Source organism: Rhinolophus sinicus, chromosome 13 (genome assembly GCF_057876585.1).
Source record: "Rhinolophus sinicus isolate RSI-liver-muscle chromosome 13, RSI-T2T, whole genome shotgun sequence".
In the NCBI taxonomy this organism is placed as follows: domain Eukaryota; kingdom Metazoa; phylum Chordata; class Mammalia; order Chiroptera; family Rhinolophidae; genus Rhinolophus; species Rhinolophus sinicus.
Window position 1 is genome coordinate 62,661,442 of NC_142513.1, and position 20,890 is coordinate 62,682,331.

General features: G+C 52.0%; 2 protein-coding genes across 7 annotated transcripts in view; one reads left to right on the top strand and one right to left on the bottom strand.

Moving 5' to 3' along the window:
• The first annotated feature begins 385 nt into the window (after positions 1-385).
• IDH3A (isocitrate dehydrogenase (NAD(+)) 3 catalytic subunit alpha) lies at positions 386-12,747 on the top strand. 2 transcript variants are annotated; one of them, XM_019751203.3, is made up of 11 exons: positions 386-556; positions 2,938-3,000; positions 4,876-4,959; positions 6,459-6,573; positions 7,500-7,687; positions 7,969-8,102; positions 8,705-8,807; positions 8,900-8,964; positions 9,865-9,949; positions 10,364-10,516; positions 11,340-12,747. In XM_019751203.3, the coding sequence occupies exons 1-11, from the start codon at positions 530-532 to the stop codon at positions 11,421-11,423; spliced, it is 1,101 nt and encodes a 366-aa protein (XP_019606762.1). In that variant the 5' UTR covers positions 386-529; the 3' UTR covers positions 11,424-12,747. The 2 variants fall into 2 exon arrangements, with proteins under 2 accessions (XP_019606762.1, XP_074173555.1); XM_074317454.2 differs by having other exon boundaries at positions 462-556; positions 2,938-2,976.
• A 266-nt stretch (positions 12,748-13,013) lies between these two features.
• The window catches only part of ACSBG1 (acyl-CoA synthetase bubblegum family member 1), a 33,458-nt gene continuing 25,581 nt past the window's right edge, over positions 13,014-20,890 (bottom strand). For 4 of the 5 annotated variants that reach the window (XM_074317451.2, XM_074317452.2, XM_019751201.3 and 1 more), the window contains 9 exons: positions 20,792-20,872; positions 20,552-20,701; positions 20,069-20,245; positions 19,191-19,372; positions 18,146-18,376; positions 17,333-17,550; positions 15,873-16,012; positions 15,240-15,486; positions 13,014-13,633 (listed from right to left, as the gene is read on the bottom strand). In XM_074317451.2, coding sequence (XP_074173552.1) covers positions 13,548-13,633; positions 15,240-15,486; positions 15,873-16,012; positions 17,333-17,550; positions 18,146-18,376; positions 19,191-19,372; positions 20,069-20,245; positions 20,552-20,701; positions 20,792-20,872 — 1,512 coding nt within the window. In that variant the 3' untranslated portion in view covers positions 13,014-13,547. The remainder of the gene's footprint in view (positions 13,634-15,239; positions 15,487-15,872; positions 16,013-17,332; positions 17,551-18,145; positions 18,377-19,190; positions 19,373-20,068; positions 20,246-20,551; positions 20,702-20,791; positions 20,873-20,890) is intronic. The other variant, XM_088789407.1, reaches the window with a different exon arrangement.

Below are 20,890 nucleotides of genomic sequence, written 5' to 3' on the forward strand. Positions count from 1 at the left end.
ACAAATTGTAAATAAACAAGTGAAATAGACATGGGACGTCAGGTGTGGGATCAGCACTACAGAAAACAAAGCAGGGAAGGGGAGACCGGTAATAGTAGGGAGGAGGGGTGGCCATTTAGAATCTAGTGCACAAGAAAGGCTTTATTTACAGTCAGCCTTCTGGAAAACGAAAATCAAAACTGCAAGCAGACCGCTTCGCCCACTCCAGGGTGGCTGTAATAGCAAAGGCAGGAAACACGCGACCAGAACCTCGGAAGCGGGGAGCCACGCTCCCAGCTAAACGGTGACTCAACGAGCGCAGGAGCCGCAGGGGTCGGCCGGGAGCGCGGAGCCGAGCAGCTTCCGGGTCGGTCGCGGCTGCGTACGTCACGTGGAAACGCGCCGCGACTGGCCCGCGGAGGCGGTGCGCGTCCCAACGGCGCTGAGCCGCGCGGAGAATCCCCGGGGCGGGGCTTTGGAGGCGGGGCCCGGCGCGGGCTGCGCGGCTGCGCACTGAGGACGCGCTGTCGCCGCGGTGAGAGGAGACGCGATGGCAGGGCCCGCGTGGATGTCCAAGGTAAGCGCCCGGGGGCGGGCGGCGGCCGCGTGGGTCGGCGGGCCAGGTGGGGAGGCGGCTCCGTGGCCAGCGCGCGGGTGTGCGCACCCCGCACCCGGACGGCCGCGCCCGAAGGGGACGGCGTCAAGGTCGAGGAGGGGCGCGGCCCTGCTCCCGGTACCCCGGGCCGGAGCCCAGGCCCCGCGCTGAGCTGCCGGCCTGAGGCTGGGCCCGCCCCTTGCTGACGGCCGGGTCTCCCGCGGTCCGCTCGGCGGAGCCGGCTCACCTCGCGGGCCGCGGGTGCCGGGCAGGCGAGGTCCCGCGTGAGATCCCAGTCCGCTTCCTGCTAGGCCCCCCACCCCGGCTCTCCCCGGGCTGCTCCTGCGACCGTGTCCCCTTCGAAGGGCACGGACACCCTATTACCACCTGCACCCTCGGAGAGGGAGAGCAGTGGCGCCTCCTTTACCTTCTTGGTGAGAATCTACGATCTGGAGGGCTTCCGCCCCCACCACAGCTCAGGGCTAAGACCATCTCTGCGGCTCCTTGACTTCTCGGTGGCGCTCAAGACGCGCCTGAAGAGGTCATTCTCAAGGTCACGCAGGAAGTCGGTGTCAGACCCGACAAGGAACCCAGGCGTCTTGGGTGTTCCTAGTTCTTAGTTCCATTCTGCCTGCTCTGGGGCCAAGGTCACACTCCAGATTATAGGTACAGGGAAAAACAGGCTCTTGTGAGTCTCCTGGTGCTGGTAACGAGCAGCTCCCTAGAAATCTACCATAAGTAACGTCATTTTTTTCCTATAGAATTTTATACTTTGTCTTTTGTTTTGAGTTTAAAGTGAGGTCCACATGCACTGTTATTTAGTGAAAAAGCTCTGCACAGGAATGTAGGAGTCTTAGGTTGGAATCCCGGCAGTGCCACTGGTTGGCTATGTGATCCCGAGCAAATTGCTTTACATTTCTGAGCCTCAGTATGTCCATCTGTAACATACCCTTACTTCACAGAGTTGTTTAATGATTACATAAAATAATGTGAAAGCAGCTAGTACCTGCAGAAGGAATGTGCACCTGAAGCGTTCTTAGCTGTCAACATAGGAGGTGTGATCAGAAACTACGGGAATGCTGCTGTCACCTGCTGTCCAATGGAAAGGCAGGATCTTCGATATGGGAAGCGGCACCGCAAACCTTAGTAACAGTGTGACGAGTTTCAACTTGTTTGGTGCGGTCAGTCGGTCAGTCGGGTGTGAGCTACAGTTGAGAGAAGGTGTGTTTTAAAGTGGCCGTAAATCATCCTCCATCATGACAACGCTCCGTGCCACACATCGCTTCTGGTATAGGACAATTTCTGTCAAAACATTATGGTGTGTCCTCATCCACCTTGTTCACCATGCGATTTCTGGCTCTTGCTCAAAATCAGAATGACCATGAAAGGTAAACATTTTGCATCGATTCAGGGCATTGAGGCAGTCACGACAGCGCAACTAAAGACACTCGTGAAAGGAAGTGGCAAGAACGATGGGATGTGTTCAAAGCACGGGGGATTAATGGCAACGTGTTTTTTCTTTTAAACACTCACCGTAGTTTTTGATCAGACCTCGTGTTTGCTCGTATCTCACAGTCATGAAACAGACCGTGGTTCCTGGGCATCAGTGGGATTTATTCAGGAACTGGGTTCTGCTTGTTACCTCTTCGGACCTGGATTTGTGTGACAGTAACTGTTAGGTCACAGTTGCTTCTGAAGGTGAAGCAACTTGTGTGTCACTGCCTAAACAGAAGTCATCCCTTAACCACTGAGCTTACGCATAACACCAGACTCACCTGTGGCAGGGACGGGCAGCCTTCGGAATGAGGGACGAAGGCAGCACAGTTGACAATCAGTGCGTTATCAGTGTGTTTTGCCTTTAGTGTCTATAAGGAAAAACCCATAGATGTTGAGATAGTGTTGGGTTGTGGAATCACAAGACCAGGTTCTCCTCTGACACGGATTCCCTGTGTGACCTTTGACATTCATGTGACTTCTGTGGTTCTGCTGGGCCAGTTTCTCCCTTTAGGGACTGGAGTAGAAGTTGCCTCAGGGGCAGATCCTCTGAGGAAAACCCAATGTGTGAGCTGAAAAATGTATAGTTTCAATCTACCTTCAACATCTTTTAACAAATTATTCATAAAATGGACTTTAAAAGCATATGGTACTTAAGTTCTCCAAACAAAGGTAAATGAATATTTAGGTTTTCAGATCTGAACTAGGTAGCCACATTGAGCTAATATATGAGAAAATATCCCTCGGAAGTTCCCAAATATCTCTGCAAACTTGCAGCATTAGCAGCCGTCAGCAGTGGCTTTGTTTCTGCCTCTCACCGCATGTGGTTTAATTCTGTTAATGACATTTCTTTGTTGATATTAATATAGGTCTCTCGGCTGCTGGGGGCATTCCACAACCCAAAACAGGTGACCAGAGGTTTTGCTGGTGGTGTGAGTATAATTATGTCTTTTATTTTCTCCTTTTAGAAGTTTCTCAAGAAAGATTTATTATCTAGCCCTTTATCTCCATTTTATTTAAAAGCAGGGAAAATTGGCCATATTTATACTGTAAAAATTATTGGCTAACATGCACAGATCCATTAGGTCACATTTAAAAGACTTATATTACAGCTGGCTATGTAAGCCTGTCACGTTAGTATCTTGAAGGAGACTTGTTAAAAATAGAAATTTCCCTTGAGCCTGTTATTTCCCAATCTCATTTTGGGAAGGCAGTGTTTTTCAAAAGTAGTACAACATGAGAAAAAATTGTTGAGAAGCTTCAAAGCCTGCTTTGCATTTTTATTTTGCGAGCTTCCCTAAACACAGTAGCGTGACTGCCACATCTTTAGAACATTCTAACACTGGGTCAGTGACTTCCTATCTGTTTCTATTTTACCCCTTGTTATAGAATCTGATAGGATTTCACTATTCCTGGACTCCCACATCACATCTTATTCCAGGAGGGATCTGCAAGGCCATACTGCATCTTCCCCCATTTACTGTCTATACTGTGGAATAAAGAAGATTTTTCTGGTGGCCTGATGATATTTGTCATGACATGTTGGGAGAACAGGAAGCAGCAGCCAGGAGGTCCTGGACGCAGCAGAGCCCATGAGCAATGCAAAGATACAGAATGCGGTTCCTCTCCAAGCCCAAGAACAGTGAACCGAGCGTTTCAAACATGTTCCGAAAGCTAATGATATGACCATTACACTCTATTATTTAATTTTTACGCTATCCATTAAAAAACAAGTATTAGCCTGGTGGGAAGGGTGTTATATTTGAAAGATAGAAGAGAAACTAATGTTTACAAAGATTTCTTCAGCTGTACAGAAACATTCAGAAACAATTAGTCCATCTGCTCAGGGAGTATCACTGGAAGGCAACAGACCTGGGAAACTTGACTCTGGGATTTAAAGAGTAGCTCAGGCAGCTGCAAATGAGTAAGGCCAGGGACCACTGTCCAGGTGGAGAAGTCTCCAAATAAGGATGTGTGGTTTCCAACTGGAGGGAGAGGGTCTAAATATTATCTTAGGTCATTTAAAACCTCTCATTTCCCTTTACACATTTTTATATCTGTGTTTGAAACGCCTGGCTTCATTTTGCTTGAAGCCTTTGAAATAAATCATTGATGCTACATTATAAATACAGTATGACTCAGATTCTGCATGTATGAGCACATGTGCTGTTCTTATTGGTTCCATGTAAACTTTACTGAGCTCATTTTAATGACATTGGCCATTAAGGAGCCAGTTTCATAGAGGAACTCAGAAAAATGGAGACCCTCTCTTGATGTGAAGTCTCGTCTTCTCTGAGTGCCAAAGCAGACCTCAGTGGTATTCTGGGAGTGTGTCGGAAAGCGTTCTGTGAGACTGAACAAGCTGCGTGAGAAACTAGACTTTCCAGGACTCCAGTGGCGAGGAAAGCACTTGCCTCCATGAGAAGCCGTCTAAATTTTAGAGAGAATGATTGTTGAAATTTTTTGCTCTCTTTGGTTTTACGCACTTGAATTAATGAGTCCCTTTGTAGCTGGTGTGAAAAGTAGTATCAATGGGGAAGTCTACTTAGTAGTTTATATTTTTACCTAAAGAACATCACTGGAGTTCTTTTTACTACCTCTGAACTCGGGTAAAGAGTAGACTTGTGGAGTCTTGAGTTTTACCTCCACTTGGACGAACCCTTGGGAGGTAAGTCTGTTTTCTTAACGGCATTTGGGTCTTCTTGACACCTCCTCTCCCCCATAAGCTGGATTTCCTTGTCAATGACATTCTGTTTTAGACCTTCAAAAGTCAATTCTTACTGTCTTCTTTGATTTCTTATATTCAGGTTCAGACAGTAACTTTAATTCCTGGAGATGGTATTGGCCCAGAAATTTCAGCTGCAGTTATGAAGATTTTTGATGCTGCTAAAGTAAGTGGGCTTAAAAAACATACCCTTAATAAGAACGTGTAGAAAAGTTCCCTTACCAGTTGGAGTCTGTGACTTTTAGGATGAATTGTCCCCGTTTGTATGAAGCTGGTAAGGTCTGCTGTTAGTCTTCACGATTCTGCACCGGGGTGTTGGCTGCTGTCACCTGGGAGGTTCCAGCCACCACATGGCACCGGCTCTGGCGAGTGAGCAGAGCAGTGCCACAGTGTTCGAGGGGCTCTGCACCCTGCCTGGGTTCAAGGTCTCCCAGCCCTGCCAAGTCACTGTCTGCCTCTTTCTGCCTCCCTGCCAAACAGGAGAATGCAACTGGTATTTCAAAACACTACATAGGAGGTTTTGAAAGATTTTTTTAAAAATTTCTGATGTGGTATCATCAAGTGTAAGGTTTTATTACTCTTACAGCCCAGTCTTCAATGCAGGTAGAGATCTTATAATCCTTTTGTTTTGGGCATTTAGGAAATTTGGATTTTGTTTGATATGATGATTTATTATTACTATTTATAGCTGTTAGGTGACATAATGTGTAAGATTAAATTAGTGTTTGTCATGATACCAACAGCTATAAATCAAGGAAAGCAACTTATTGAAACGACACGTACGTTGTTTTTCCTATATGAGTTCCTTGTTAAAACTCCTGCAGAGGAAATGATGCTTCTACACTAGCACATTCTCCCAGTGGACTGAAATATGGTCGCTCACTGAGTGGTAAGCGGTGGACAGGGACCACGTCTTCCTCTGTCATTCCTAGTGCACGCTGTGTGCTGGCTGCCAGATGTGTGTGTACACGTTGCAGGGTGTATGTGGAAAGACAGGATGACACTGGTTTATACCTTAAAACTGTTCCCTTCATAATTCACACACTGTACAGTTCACCCATGTAGAGTGTATAGTTCAATTCAGTGGTTTTTCATACATTCAGAGCTGTGCAGCCATCGCCACAATCTAATTTTAGAACACTTTCATCACCCAGAAAGAAACCCCACACTTGTTAGCAAGCACTACCCATCCCCCCTACATACCGCTCACCCTGTCCCTCCCATCACCAGCCCCTGGCAACCACTAACCTGCTTTCTGTCTCCATAGATTTGCCTATTCTGGACATTTCATATGAATAGAATCTTAGAATCTATGGTCTTTCATGACTGGCTTCTTTCACTTAGCATAAGGTTTTCAAGTTCATCCACATATCACTTCTGTGAACCATTTCTCCCCTTCTGATAATATTCTAATTATAGCCATGTTGAGTTGTGCAAACAAGAAGTGGACAGGTGGCAGCTAGGAGTATGACTGGATGGGAAACTGTGGAGGGTCCTTCTGGGCATATAGAGAACAACATCTCTTGCTACATGTTAGGAACCTTCTGGAGCTTTATTATGTGTCTTCACCAGTCGCATCCAGAGGTGAAGAAGTTTCTTTGTAATTGTGGTATGAATGCCAGTCTGTTCGGCCTTTCCAGCGCCCTGTGCTGTGCTCTGCTATAGGTGCCCGTCCAGTGGGAGGAGCGGAATGTCACTGCCATTCAAGGACCGGGAGGAAAGTGGATGATCCCTCCAGAAGCCAAAGAGTCCATGGATAAGAACAAGATGGGCCTGAAAGGTAGCCCTGCAGTGGGTGTGATGTCATCGCCGATTTCTGCTGCCACTCTTACATTTTGGAACGTTCATGCATTTAAGCTAAATGAAGCCAGCCTTTTAGGAAGCAACTTACTCATAGTAAGATGCTTTGCTTTTTATTTGGGGACATATTTTTCCCCAGTAAAAACATTAAGTATTACTGGCCAATGTCAAATGACATTATACATTTATCTTCACCGACATTTATCTTTTGGATACCTTTTACATTTTATCTTAATTAATACAAGTCTAAGGACATGAGGTGACAGATTTGAATCCGGACAGATCAGGTTGGAATCTCATCTCTGCCACTTACTGGCTGGGAAGCCTCCACAGATGTCTTACTCTTGGTTTTGTTTGATTTTTCCGTTGCATTTAAATGGCTGATAGAGCTGGCGCCGCACAGGAGGGTGGTGAGGGTGAGATCGTGCCCGGCAGCTGGCAGGTGCTGGGCCTGTCAGCAGGTGCTCAGTGTGACTGAGGCATGCACTGGCGTCCCAGGAAGCTGCCACAAGGAGCTTTTCTTCCTCCATTTGATTCTGAGGTCGCGTGAAGAGAGGCAGACACATGTCACAAGGCAGCCTAAGCGGGTCAGTGGGCGACTTGGGAGTGGGTGCCTCAGGGTGACCAGCCACGACGGACTCATTCCCGACGAAGAGAACATCAGACTTAGAGACAGGGTACCCATGTGTCCTTCCAAACAACTCCTATTCTGTTGTGCAAGTGTCCCTGGTTCGTGAAGCGTCCGTTAGACGTGTCACACAGCTACTTCATGTCCAAAGAAAGGACCCTAAATACAACCCTGATGGAAAAGTGAAGAAAAAAGGAATCTCAAGTAAATGTTATGCACTTGTGTTTATAAAGGAGAAGGAAAGATCCTTGTCATCTGGGGATTCTTCTTTATTACAGGCCCTTTAAAGACCCCAATTGCAGCTGGCCACCCATCCATGAATTTATTGCTGCGTAAAACGTTCGACCTTTATGCAAATGTCCGACCATGTGTCTCAATCGAAGGCTATAAAACCCCTTACAACGACGTAAATATTGTCACCATTCGCGAGAACACTGAAGGGGAGTACAGTGGAATCGAGCATGTGGTATGTTTGTGGAGGCTCTTCTTATTCTTGGCTGGGTTGCTTCCCATGCACGTGGCAGTTGCTCAGATTCCCAGGGGCAGTTCACGCTGACGGCTGTGAGGTGGGGCATTTGTCTTGCTCCTGCGTCTGGCCACACGGGTGCCAGGACGACCAGTGCATGGGGCCTGGGAACGTGCCCTGTTTGAATTTTGCATCCTGACTTCACGGATGGTCGTGGGCACCACATGACGCCACTGCAGATGTCCCGGGCCCTTCCCAGGAGCAGGACTTGTGTGTTGCAGATTGTGGACGGAGTCGTGCAGAGCATCAAGCTCATCACCGAGGAGGCGAGCAGGCGCATTGCGGAGTTCGCCTTTGAATACGCACGGAACAACCACCGGAGCAACGTCACGGCCGTGCACAAGGCAAACATCATGTGAGTCCCTGGGGCGCTGTCCGCTCCAGCTCGCTCTCTGAACCCGGGGGTCTCGGTCAGGTGCTGTCGTCACCTCCTGTGGGAGGCGCCTCATTGGGGGAGAGACGGGGGCCGATTTGGGAGGAATGAATCCAGATCCCGGAAGAAGCAGAGAAAGAAGCTGTGGACTCGGGCCCCGGGTGCTGAGGCCAGTAGGTTTCAGAAGGAGAGCAGTGGGCGTGGTTCCGCTGTGGCCACGTGCTCAGGGCCTACGGCAGCCCGTGCTGACAGAGTGACACCCGACGGAGCAGTGACACCTGTGTCCCAGGCGGCTTTAGTCCTCAGAGCCAGTCTGCAGGCCGTCTCTGACGTATAAAGAAACGGGTCCCTGACCTAAGGAGGGTGTTGAGTGTGGAAGGTAGTGAAGCTATGTATTAATAAATAATCGAGTAAGTTCGCCTTCTTAATGGAGCTGGATGACACTACTGGCTGGGAAACAAGTTGACTGTAACTGAAGTCAGACGTCTTGGCTTCCGGAACTTCAATTTCCTGAACTTCTCTGATTTGATGCTTTTCTTTCTACAAGTTTTTGCTTTCAACACTTTTTATTTGGTTAAATACAGGCGGATGTCCGATGGGCTTTTTCTGCAAAAATGCAGGGAAGTTGCAGAAAACTGTAAAGATATCAAATTCAATGAGATGTACCTTGATACAGTGTGTTTGAACGTAAGTACGTTTTCATACTGACCTGCCCGTCGAGCGCAGTGTGTCCGTGTGCTGTGTGCTCTGACTGCTAAACGCACCTGTGCTTCTCGTAGATGGTACAAGACCCGTCCCAGTTCGATGTCCTTGTTATGCCAAATTTGTATGGAGACATCCTGAGGTGAGTCGCGCTGTGCCCTTTTGGCCTACAGCTTATTTATAAACATCCGGAAGGAAACTGATTTAAAAATTGCAACCAAGTGTTAGAAATGATGGCATTTTCTGTGAGCTAGGCCTCGGGCCCTGAGGAGGCGGGCAGTGGGACCAGTGGGCACAGGCGGCGCGTCACTCGCTCCGCCACGTTCCGTCGGCTCGGGGCTGGTGCTCCCTGGTCGCTCATTGCTTCACATTTTTCAGGTGTGTTGTTGGTTGGGTGGGTGATTGACTTCAATGTTTTATGCAGAGCTAGGTAGGTGGGTGGTCATTTTTACAGATTTTTTGTAACTTTTGACATAATTTCAGAACTTACAGAAAAGTTGCAAGAACAGTACAGAGAATTCCTGTGTATTCAGCACCCAAGTTACCCAAATGTTACCATTTTATCACTTTCACGGTATTACTCCCTCTCTCCTTCCCTCTCTCTCTCTCTCTCTCTCTCTCACACACACTGTTGGCCAAATGGTAATTTTCTGAGTCCATCATTTCCTTCTTACATTCATTACATTCATTAGTGGGTGTTCTACTGTAAGGATAAGCTTTTCCTTGTCTCGTGTGTATCTGTTTACTTATTTATCAATTAGGACTCAAGTTTTCTCTTTATTCAGTGATTACATCCAGCACTGTCGTTCATATTGATGCTTAGGTTGTCCCAAGTTGGCCAGGGATCGTCCCTTTGAGCTGTCACAGCCAGATGCTTTAGGCTCATCTTGTATCTTCCTAACCTCAGTCGCGGACTCAGCCCTTTCTCCAAGGAGCCCTGGCTCCTTTTAGTGGAGGATGGTATTGAAACACTGAAGTCTGGGTGCTGGGTGAGATGTTTTACTTTTCACACCAACACCCCTGACATGCTTTCTGCCCCCAGTGACCTGTGTGCAGGACTGATTGGAGGTCTCGGTGTGACACCCAGTGGGAACATTGGCGCCAATGGGGTTGCGATCTTCGAGTCGGTAAGGATTCCCGTCAGGATGACGTGGGAACCCGAGTGGTGATCTGCATAAATGTGCCTGACCTTTTGAGTTTCTCCAGTTGTTGAAAGGAAATGATGCCTTGGTTAGGTTTTTACGTGTTTGGTTTATTCATTCATTTCCTTGTTCACTTTGTATCCTTGTTACCTGTCCTTCCTCAGTTAAAATACTTGACCAAAGGTTGACAGGAAAAGAGGGTTAGTCCATAGTTTGCAGTTTTTAAAAATTACTTTGGCCCTTTGTTTCTCTGCGGCCTTATTTCTAGGCCCTTGTCTGAGGAGCTGGGCACGGCCGCTGTTCAGTAACCGTCCTGCCCTGTGAGGACAGGTAGTGAGGGCCCCTTCCGGGGGTGGCGCTGTGCTTGCCCTGCCCCTGACGGCTGCGCTTCCCGGGCAGGTTCACGGCACCGCCCCTGACATCGCGGGCAAAGACATGGCCAATCCCACAGCCCTGCTGCTCAGCGCCGTGATGATGCTGCGCCACATGGGGCTGCAGGCGCACGGCGCCAGGATCGAGGCCGCCTGCTTCGCCACCATCAAGGACGGGAAGGTACGCTCCCCTCGTCGCACGTGCTGTCTGAGGGCGCTGCCCGTGGGCTCCCACGTAAGCCCAGGACCGAGCATGGCCGCCAGGGCAGAGCAGCACCGAAGCCTCGGTGTACAGCGGGACCAGCAGGGCCGGGACTCAGCCAGTCCAGTGGAATCGTGTTATTTGTCATTTTGTGACTGGCTTATTTCACTGACCATAAGGTTTTCAAGGTTGGCTCCTTTTAAAAAAAATTATGTAATTTGAAATTTCTTCTTACAGCCCAAATATAAGAAATCCAGGCTTGTTTTTCAGGTCTGACAGTCATATTGAAGGGCATGTGATTTTGTTCGTTGTCACTGACACTATTTGTGACGCGACACCGTACAGCCCAGCAGGTGCCACGGTTACACAGTAGGACCTGCAGTTGTGGATGCGAGGGACCTGCAGACGCTGAGGCCTGTCTGGCAGTGAAGAGAGCACAGGCTGGCAGCAAACACGGGCTGCATGGGAGGCGTTCTTGCCTAAAGAGGAGTTTAAGAGTTGGTGATTTAAATATTACCGTAGTATGTTTCCCAGCCTCCAAAAACATACTGAAATGTGTCTTAAGGTTTTTCAATTTTAAAAATACCCCAAGGGATTTCTGAAACCTCATTTAGATTTGTTCTCATCAGATGTCCATAATGCGACATTTTCTCAGTGGACAGAGGGACTGTCCCAGTATTCCTGGGGTAGCACGTGGCTATGGGCACAGCCAGGTACCTTGCTCAGCTGGTATCTCACTGGGGCTTTAAACAGAAATATCCTTGCTGAATACACTTTCACTTTTGTTTTTTCCTTTTCTCAGAGCTTAACAAAAGACTTGGGAGGCAACGCAAAATGCTCAGACTTCACAGAAGAGATCTGTCGCCGAGTGAAAGATTTAGATTAGCGCTTCTGCAGATGGTACTTGATCAGTCACTCGTAACGGACGCCGCGTAAGCCTGTGTTAGGACACGTCCCGTTCTGTGTGCGCTTGGTTTCCTGTTTCCTCTTGTTAGATCCGGCTTTTCTTAACAAAATATGTGCAAACGATGCAGGTGACGTCCCTCGGCCTGCTTTAAAGGACTTTCCAAGTGCTTCTTTTATTTATTAAATGTCTATTTGGTATACATTTTTTTGTAAACTCTAAGCAGACTATCATTGCCATTATCAACCATTTTACACTTACGTTAAAACAGTTTTTCCTCAGCTGTAAATATGATACAGAATTAATATGAGAAAACATCTAACTTTTTAAAGAAAAAGTTTTCCTTGGTTTATGAAAAATATAATAGAAATAAAACAGAATATTGACATAATAGCACAAGATGACATTCTTATCAAATGAACGGGCACAAGAGACATTTCCTAGGAAAGTTCACATCAACAACAGTTAATATGGTGTACTTCTTAGTTATACGGAAAAATTGAGAGAGATTTGTCCATTATATGAATTACTGAGTATGAATAGACTTCAGATTGAAGAAATATAAGAGAGCTATAATTTTTGTTAATAAGACATAGGTAATATATTGGCTACAAAGACAAATGTATTGTTTGATTATTTTGTTACCTTGCGATTTCCTTTGCTTGGCGAGATCTTTTAACGAAGTGGAGGGTGGTACTTCCTTTTCATGGACACGTGAAGCATCATACGTGACAGCATTTGAGCCCCTGGACTGGCTGAGCCGTACGTGGGAGCTGACCACTCCTGCAGCACACCTGTTACACTCCAGCTGACATCGCTAAGAGGCCTGGCCACATGGCTCTTCATTGTAGGTTTCAGTGGCTGCCCCCTCCCACTGCCCTCAGCACCAGGGGTAGGAGACCAGGTTGCAAAGACCCAACAGACTCAGCACTGGGACTTGGGCTCAGCTTTAAACCTTCAGGCACTCCCCCCCTCGCCCGCCCCCCGCTCCTCCCTGGCCCCCAGCATGATTTCTTTGACGCCAAATCACTATTTTCATGAACAGTTATCCTTTGGCCACAAACCAAAGGCAACTCATGTCTTCCGTTGCCCCTTGTGTAACGTTGCAAACCTGTGGCTTTGCATAATGTACCCAGGTCACAGGGGGATTTCTTAACAACCAGTATCCCTGTCTGGGTGCTTTTTAAGGCTTGTAACCAGACTTACAATCTTACATGTATTTTACTCTGATTCAGCTGCCGCTTCTGTTTTACTGGATTATGCTAACTGCTCTTGGGTTTACACTAATAAAGAATTCCCAAACTGACGGAGATGTCTGCTTTGTCTACCTGTTTCCCGTTACATGCCTTGCGCTAAGGATAGCTGCTGCAGGTGTCAGAGCAGCTGGGTGGCCAGGTGGTGACACCTGCAGAGCTGACTGCTTTCGCTGGAACGCTGCACTTGACCCTCTGGCACCTCTGCTGATTCCAGGCGCCAGGGGTTACTCATGCCCACGCAGGCAGTACTGCGGGTTAAGTACCCACCACTCTGATGTCCCACCTGCTCAAGTGACAAAGGAAATCAGGTACCTGCTGACAGTTCTGTTAAAGCGTTTAATATCCGTATCACACATTAACTACCAGTAGGCAGCAGCGGCATTACGAAGCAGCACATCAGCCGGTGTGTGCGTGGAGGGGCGCCTGGTACTGCAGTGACAGCGTCGGCAGCGTCAACAAGATTCCAGAGTGAGTGAGTGAGTGAGTTACAGCCGTTTGCACGCAGTAATACGAGCCGACTTCCCTGCCACTGGCTGGCCAGCTGAGTGAGCCAGCAGCCCATAAAATCTACCTGGAACTAAGGCCAAATTCTGTCAGCCCTTTCCTTCTGGAATGAGAGCTGGTCTCATGTCACCTGAACAAAAAGCAACACTTAAAACTATGCACATGCGAAGCTTCTCGGAATTGTCAGCTATTGTTGGCACAAGTCCTGGCAAATGGAATGCTGGTGCCATACCTGACCCGAGACCTAACAGACTTGCCAGAGGTCCATGCGCCCAGATTGAAGACCGGACTCAAACGCTCCGGGAGGCCTGCCATCTTCAGGGGACACTGGAAGGACGGCCTCGGGTCACTTTTGTTGCTCTTGGTAAAAGGAATCGATGATGTCTTTGTACTTCTCTAGAACTGTGAGCCGTTTCAGTTTCATCGTGGGACCTCAAAGAGAAATGGGAAGAAATGAATGAGGCCTAGGCTCCTAGAAACCCGAGAAGGTGTGAGGTAAAGACCCAGAGGCCCGCTGCGAGTGCTGTAACTGGATTAAGCCAGAGAATCGAGTGGCCAGCCTTCGAGATGGCCCTCAGTCCTGCTTCTGGTGGTCGCCCCTTCCACGTCACACCAACGTCAGTCTAAGTGGCCAACAGAACCCAGGAAATGATGGTCTGTTGCTTCTGAGGACGGTTAGCAGGCCTGCAGTGTCTCACATACGGAGTCAAGTGTGAGCCACACCCACCCAATCCTTGACCTGCACCCACTTCTGATGCTCAGTGCATTTTCTGTTCTGTCCTTTCAACAAATAAAGGAATCAACCCAAACCACAAAAGACTACAGTTTCTGGCCTGGGCTTTCTCTCAGGTCATTGTTTCTGGGACAAGCCAGCTGCTGTGTGGTGAGGGCACGAAGGCAGCGTATGGAGAGGTCCCCTGGCCTCTGGCCAATAGCCAGGAAAGAAGCGTGGAAGCGGCCCATCCAGCTCCCGCCGCTGTTTGCTGTAACCTCATGAGACCCCTGCCACAACCACCCAGCTAAGCTGCCTGGACTTCTGACCCACAGAAATTAAGATGAGCGCTTACTGCTTTAAGCTGCTAAATTCTGGGGTAACTTGTTACACACGATAGCTAACAGATCATGTCTGCATTTCAGCGGAAGTTCACATGGTGTTGGACTTTGACCTCCTGGGAGGGGATGGGGGACGCCTGGCCGGGGAGGGCTCTGCCACGATCTTTACGAGCAGCTCCCCGCAAAGCACAAAGGGCTCTGATTCGAGGTCCCGGGCAGCTGAAAGTCCCCTTTGTGAGAACTCACTTTTAGCTGTGGAACCGGAGACTTCAGCGTCATTTTTACCCCATGAAGTATGTGCATTTTATTTATTTTTAAATTTTTTTCAGCGTCACTTACATAAAGTGCTGAGAGGATAACTGTCCAGCTGACGGTGTGTGTGGTGTTAGACCGGACGGCCAGACATGCTCCAGCCTTACTGGGCAGTACGTCTAGGTTCAGCATCTGGACCAGGGGACTCTCCTAAAGAAGCCGTCCATGTCCCTGGACCATAACTCTCCCCTCCCCACCCCAAGGTGTGACAGCCAAGAGCAACTGCATCCATCCAGCTGGTGCTGCACCAGAGAACTTTGCGGTTCTGTGGATATGGTCCAGAGGGCTTCACGCCCTCACCTGTCACAGCAGCTGACCTGACACATTATGGTGGTCACTCTCTAGAGCCAGGTGTCTCCAGCCCAGACACTAAAAGGGCCGTTGTGTCTACCTGGTGGTCCCTGAGGCAAAGCAAAGTCACGTGTATGTTCAAATTAACGAGTTCAGCACATACCTTGTACCTGCCAACAGGCTTTCCCAACCCCAGCCCACGCACTGAGCCGTCAAGTGTCCTCCCACGGGAAGGAGGTGAGGGTCGGTCACCCAATGTGCCACCAGGGACCCTCTGCTGGCCATGACTGCTTCCCAATGGGCACCTCCCAGGCTCTGCCTTGGCCTCTGCCCTCCCACACAGCGCCACGAACAGTGGGGAGTGAAACCAGACCAAACCTACCCAACTCTCCGCCCGAGATGGAGAAGTCCCTCTGGAGAATGGCCCACTTCTGGATGTGGTAGGGTCGGGCAGCTGCGTTCCGGTTGACCCTCTGGATGCCCTCTTCAATGGCCTGGTACACGGCCTGGTCCTTCTTCCCCACGATGTCGGACACTGTGCTGGCTTTGCTGCCCACCCGCTGGCAGAACTCCACGGCCTGCTCGGTCAGGTTATCGGTGGGGTCAGAGGTGTCCGGGTCCAGCGTGCACTGACGGACAGACATGGCGTCAGGACTGAGCCTCGCTGTGCAGGGCGCAGCCTGGTCTTGGAGGAGGCGGGTGACTGAGCTCTGGCTCCGGGCTGTGCACCCCTGTGGTCCGAGACTCAGAGCAGCTCAGTGAAACCACCAACTGGGACGGGGAGCATAACCCTGCCGCACCCACCAGCTGGGGCCCGAGCACCTGCTGGGGGCACAGGGCAGCAGCACTCTGACTGGCCAATGCCGGAACACGTCCCAGCAGCGTGTTAACTGTACCTCAGCGCGGAAGGGACTTCCCCGAGCGACGGCTGCCCCCGAGGGCGGCCAGCGCTCACTGGCTATTTCAGAACCAAGTCCTGAGACCCAGACGTGTCCTGGCTGAACCCCCAACACACCTTCAAGGTCAGCAGCATGGACAGGAACTTCCTCTGGTCCCCAATCAGCATGGCACAGCTGACGATGGGCAGCTCCGTCTTCACAGCCTCCTCGATGGGCATGGGGGGCACGTTCTCCCCGCCGGCTGTGATGATGAGCTCTGGGGAGGCAAGGCCGGGCCCCGCTAAGCCAGGACGCAAGCCTCGGCCCCAGCCCCGGAGGCAGGAGCTGCAGGCGGCACTGCTGGATACTGGGGGAGCCCTCACACCTGCTGGGGGACGGTGGCAGTGCCCAGGGGACAGATGCTCCTCCTCTCCCAGGACTGGCTGCTCAAAACCTCACCTACCAGACCCGGTTCTCTAGTGGGCCTCCTAGCTCACCCTGAACTCCCATGTTTCCCCCTCCCTGCCGTGGCCTGGTCACCACACCCATCACGTGCAGGCACCGTGCTAAGTGCTGCGCGTGCAGTGACCCCTTAACCCTCACCACAGGCCTATGGAGAAGCCGACGATGACACAGGCACAGAGGTTACGTACCTTGCCCAAGGTCACGTGGCAGAACCGATTTGAGTGCAATGCCATTCCAGAGTCCGAGCCCCTCCCCACCGACTGGGACCTCTCACCTTGCTTACACCTTCCCACGGGGACGCCCTCTCCCCTTCTTGCCTATTTCACAGACCAGCTCAGCTGTCCCTTCAAGAAGCTTGGACGCCTACCGTCCACACCAGATGCCTCCTCTGAGCTTTGCTCACAGCGTCCTTCTTCCATCCAGTTATGTACTGGGTGTGTCTGGGCCCTCAGTGCAGTGCTCTGTCCCCTGAACGATGGCTTACGTCCAGGCTGGATGGCAAGACCTCGTGTATTTACCAAATACACCTGGACTGACCTCGGCTGGATTGCACTCCTGCCCCCAATTCTAGCTAATTCAACAGCGAGGACTTGGCCTCTTCTGTGCACAGGCCCCATGCTGACACCAGGCGAGGCTGTCACTGCAGCAAGGAGCCCACAGGGCAGTGGACAGTGGACAACGGGGTGTGACAGCCACTGGACAAAGGCAGCAAAGCCCTCTCCCAACTTATTTCCCTGGGAGAACCAAGTTCTCCATGGAAAATTTCTTTGAAGTCTCAAAGTTTCACTTTAAATTTAACATCCAATTTGTGTACTACTCTACACCACATTCATGTTTGCACATAAAATACGTAACATCTCTGCCCTCGGATCCTCTGGGCAGACTTGCCTTGTTTCTCTGGGGAACTTGAATCCCAGCCCCACCATTTACCAGCTGCGTGACCTTGGACAAGTTACATAACCTCTCTGGGCGTCTTCATTGGAAGTCGGGACAAGAACAGAAACTGCCCCCCAGGAGACAAGAGTAAGTAAAGTGATGTCTATTGAGGTGGTGGCACTTCGGGGCCCAGGACTCATAGCAGCATAAATGGGGTGGCAGTGCCTCTCACCCCACACCCACCGCACCCTCGCACCTTTGAGACGCCCGGTGATGTAGAGGAACCCGTCGGCGTCCAGGCGGCCGATGTCGCCGGTGTGCAGCCAGCCGTCAGCGTCGATGGCCTCGCGTGTCTTGTCCTCCATGTTCAGATAGCCCATGAAGACAGTGCGGCCCCACAGGCAGACCTCGCCGCTGCCCTCTGCATCCTGGTTTACCAGCTTCGCCCGGCAGCCGGGCACCACCTTGCCAGAGCTGGGGGTGGGGGGCCCAGAGGTCTGGTCAGAGGGAGCAGATTCCTCCAAGCCGTCAGCCCCCACCATGAGCCAGGGGTCCCCAACCTCTCAGTCTTCACCAGTGGTCAGGTGTCCCCACCCAGGCTTTTTGTATTTTACCACGGGACCCAGAGCCAAGAGGGAGGACCACTGAAAGGTTTTTAGGTGGATGGATGCATGAATGCATGAATGAATGAAATGCTGCCGGGAAAACTGGAGGCACTGTGGTAGGTGGCAGGGACGGGGTCCTTCAACTCACTCCCAGACCTGCCGGCCCTCCCTGCCCCGCTGAGGGCTGGCCCTGGGCCGCCACTCCACGTGGAGTCTGGTCCATCAGCGGTGCTGGGACACCCTCAGCCCTCCCCCTGGACAGGGACAAAGGGGAATCCCTTTGTTCAGGGGTCGAGGGCCGTATGGCTGCTTTCAACCACAGCCCCGGGTGACACAGTGGCACACACCACCTCCAGAGACAGGCCTGGCGGGGGATGTGGCCCAGGATGGAACGGTCGGCACTCGGGGACCCCAAGGTCCAGTAGCCCAGGCTGTGGGACCGAGGGTGCCACAGCACGCCGCACCTGTAGAGCCGGTAGTTGCGGGGGCTGGACATGAAGTGGGGGCCCGAGGTCTCACTGAGGCCGTAGCCCGAGTACAAGCGAATGTTGAGGCCCAGGAAGAAGTGCTGTGTGTCCGCGGTCATGGGGGCGGCTCCGTAGAAGCTCTTCTGACACCTGGCGAAGCCCAGCGCCTGGCGGACCTTGGCCAGCACCAGGTAGTCAGCCAGTCTGGCGGTAAAGGGCTTCAGGTCGCTGGCGGGGCAAGGAGACTACGTCACACACTGCATTCCAAGGGTGCTGCCAGTGGGTGCACACTGGCCGGCCACTTACCTGTCCTCACTAATTGGTGCCCATGCCCACCCCACTGTGACTACGGAGTTTTAAGAGCCCCGTGAACATGTAGGCACACGCGGTGTGTGTGTGTGTGTGCAGGTGTGTGCAGACATGTCCTGAGCCAGGAAGCCAGACCCACAGACTCAGCTGTGTACAAGCACTCAGGCAGCAACAGATGCACACAAGTTTGCACACACAGTAATGCATGCATGCAGGGAAGCATACACACACACATACGTGTGCGGGCCCATTTGAAGCCCTTGACTGGGTCACTCACGCACATTCACTCTTCACATCTATGAGGAGGAGATATGAGCGCAGACACGTGCTCGTGAGTCTCGTGAGACACAATGCAGTTTCACAGACGCGAGTCGTGGAAAACACTAAATTAGAACAGGCCATTTATACCACCGGCCCTCCTGCAGGAGCGATCTGCATGCTCACCGGGGCCCTTCTCGAGCCACCACTGAGGTCAGGAACCGCCCCCCAGGGAGCTGAATGCATCCCGGAAGGAGCAAGTCAGTCCTCAAGTCAGAACCCAAAGCTGGGGTGACTCCTGTGGGGCCTGGGAAGAGGACAGTGGCTCCAGCCCAGCCACTGTTGGGGCCTGTGCACAGGGGGCGCATAGCTGAGGCCAGTGGGGCTGGGACAGGCCTGGCCCAGCAGACCCTGGGTTGTGTCCTGGGGTTGTGACCCAGCCCCGCTGCCCCCCAAGGCCTCCTGCTCGCTGTACCTGCCCAGGCAGGTGAGGTTCTGCTCCAGCGTCACCGACATGGCCCACAGCAGCATCTTGCGCCGGATGAAGCCGGACTGGGCTGCCGCCTGCTGGATGCGCTCCATGATCTTCTCCCACACGCGAGGCACGCCCATGTGCGACGTGGGCTGCACCTCCCGCAGCGTGTCCACCAGGCTCCCCTGCTCCCGCCAGAGACAGGCAGCTGCCGGTCAGGCCCGGCCCGGAGCAGGGGCCCTGCCTCGTCAGCAGCGCACCACACAGGCATCCTGCACAGGTGTGCGGACAGGTGCACACAGCCTGGGGCACGTACTGTGGCTGCAACTCACTGCTTCTTTGCCAACAGAACCCTGATGCTGCTCAGATGCTTCGGAAGTACCTCGGCCCCCTGTCCTGGGTGGGGCCTCCTCCCAGTGAGTTCTCACATGTAACTCACCGGTGATATCCTGTCCCGCCAAGCAGTGACTGGTTTAGTGGGGACATGTCACCCAACTTGGGCCAACAAGATGCCAGGTAGGGGGGGAGTCTGCTAGGGAGGCTTCTGGGAAAGTTCTCATGGTTAAAACAAGGACCCAAAGAATAGGTGTAGCTGATGAGATGGGGTGCAGGGCAGGGCAGGCCACCTGCGCCCATCTGTGACCTTACTCTGAGGATGCCCGACCTCGATGGTGGTGGCCCCAAGGGACTACTCTGACTCGATTTCCTTTAGGTGATGGCATCAGTTTCCCTTCCTGTCCAGTCACTTATGGCTGAGCTCACCGCAGCTGAAAAGATTCTAATATGCACACTCCCACGTGCACCCGAGGGCCCTCAAGCACACACGTGGGTGGCCCTGGCACACATCCCCACACGCCCACGTGGGCAGACCGCACACCGACCTTCAGGGCGTCAGGATCGGCAAAGCAGACCTGGGCCCCCCACTGCAGGCCCGTCCACAGGTCGTAGATCTGGGCGGCGACATGGCTGAGGGGCAGGTAGCTGACCACCACCTCCTGCTGGACTTCTGCGGGCTGGATGTCGCCGGCCTGGCTGCCGTACCGTGCTGTCCACGTGATCTGGAGGGTGGGTGGGTGGAGCCGGCAGTGTCTGCGAGCCAGCTCACATCTGTGGCCACCTGGGGGCGTGGGCTATTTCTTTGGGGGACCCCCAGGGTGTTCAGCCTCCTGGGCATCTCTGCAGGAAACCCCCATGGAGAGGCCTCCTGTCTCTTGCTGGGCTCTGTCTGAACCACAGACTGATGGGCTGTCCTACTTTTCCCAGCCCCCTGAGCTAAGGGCCCGAGGAGCCTCCCCAGGGGCTGCTGGGGCCACTGCCCGCCCCGCTCGCAGCCCACCCCTCCCACATGTGGGCACTGGCCTTACGTTGTCCTGACTCAGCATCACGCCCTTGGGGCTCCCGGTGGTGCCGGATGTATAGACAAGCACACAGCACTGGTTGGGCTGCTGGGCGTTGATGATAGTGTCCAGGTCTGCCTCGGGCACCTGGTCCCCCAGCGCCATGAACTCCTCCATCTGCGGCCAAAGGGAGAGAGTGGGCGGCCCAGTCAGCTGGGCGGGCCCAGAGAGGCCCCCCGGTTGGTGCCCAGGGCCCTCTGCCCATACCGTGTGCACGCTGGCCATCCGCTCTGGAGGAGGCTCTCCATACGTCACTACTGCCTTCAGATGGGGCAGGTTTTTCCAGATCTGTGTTGACAGGAAGAA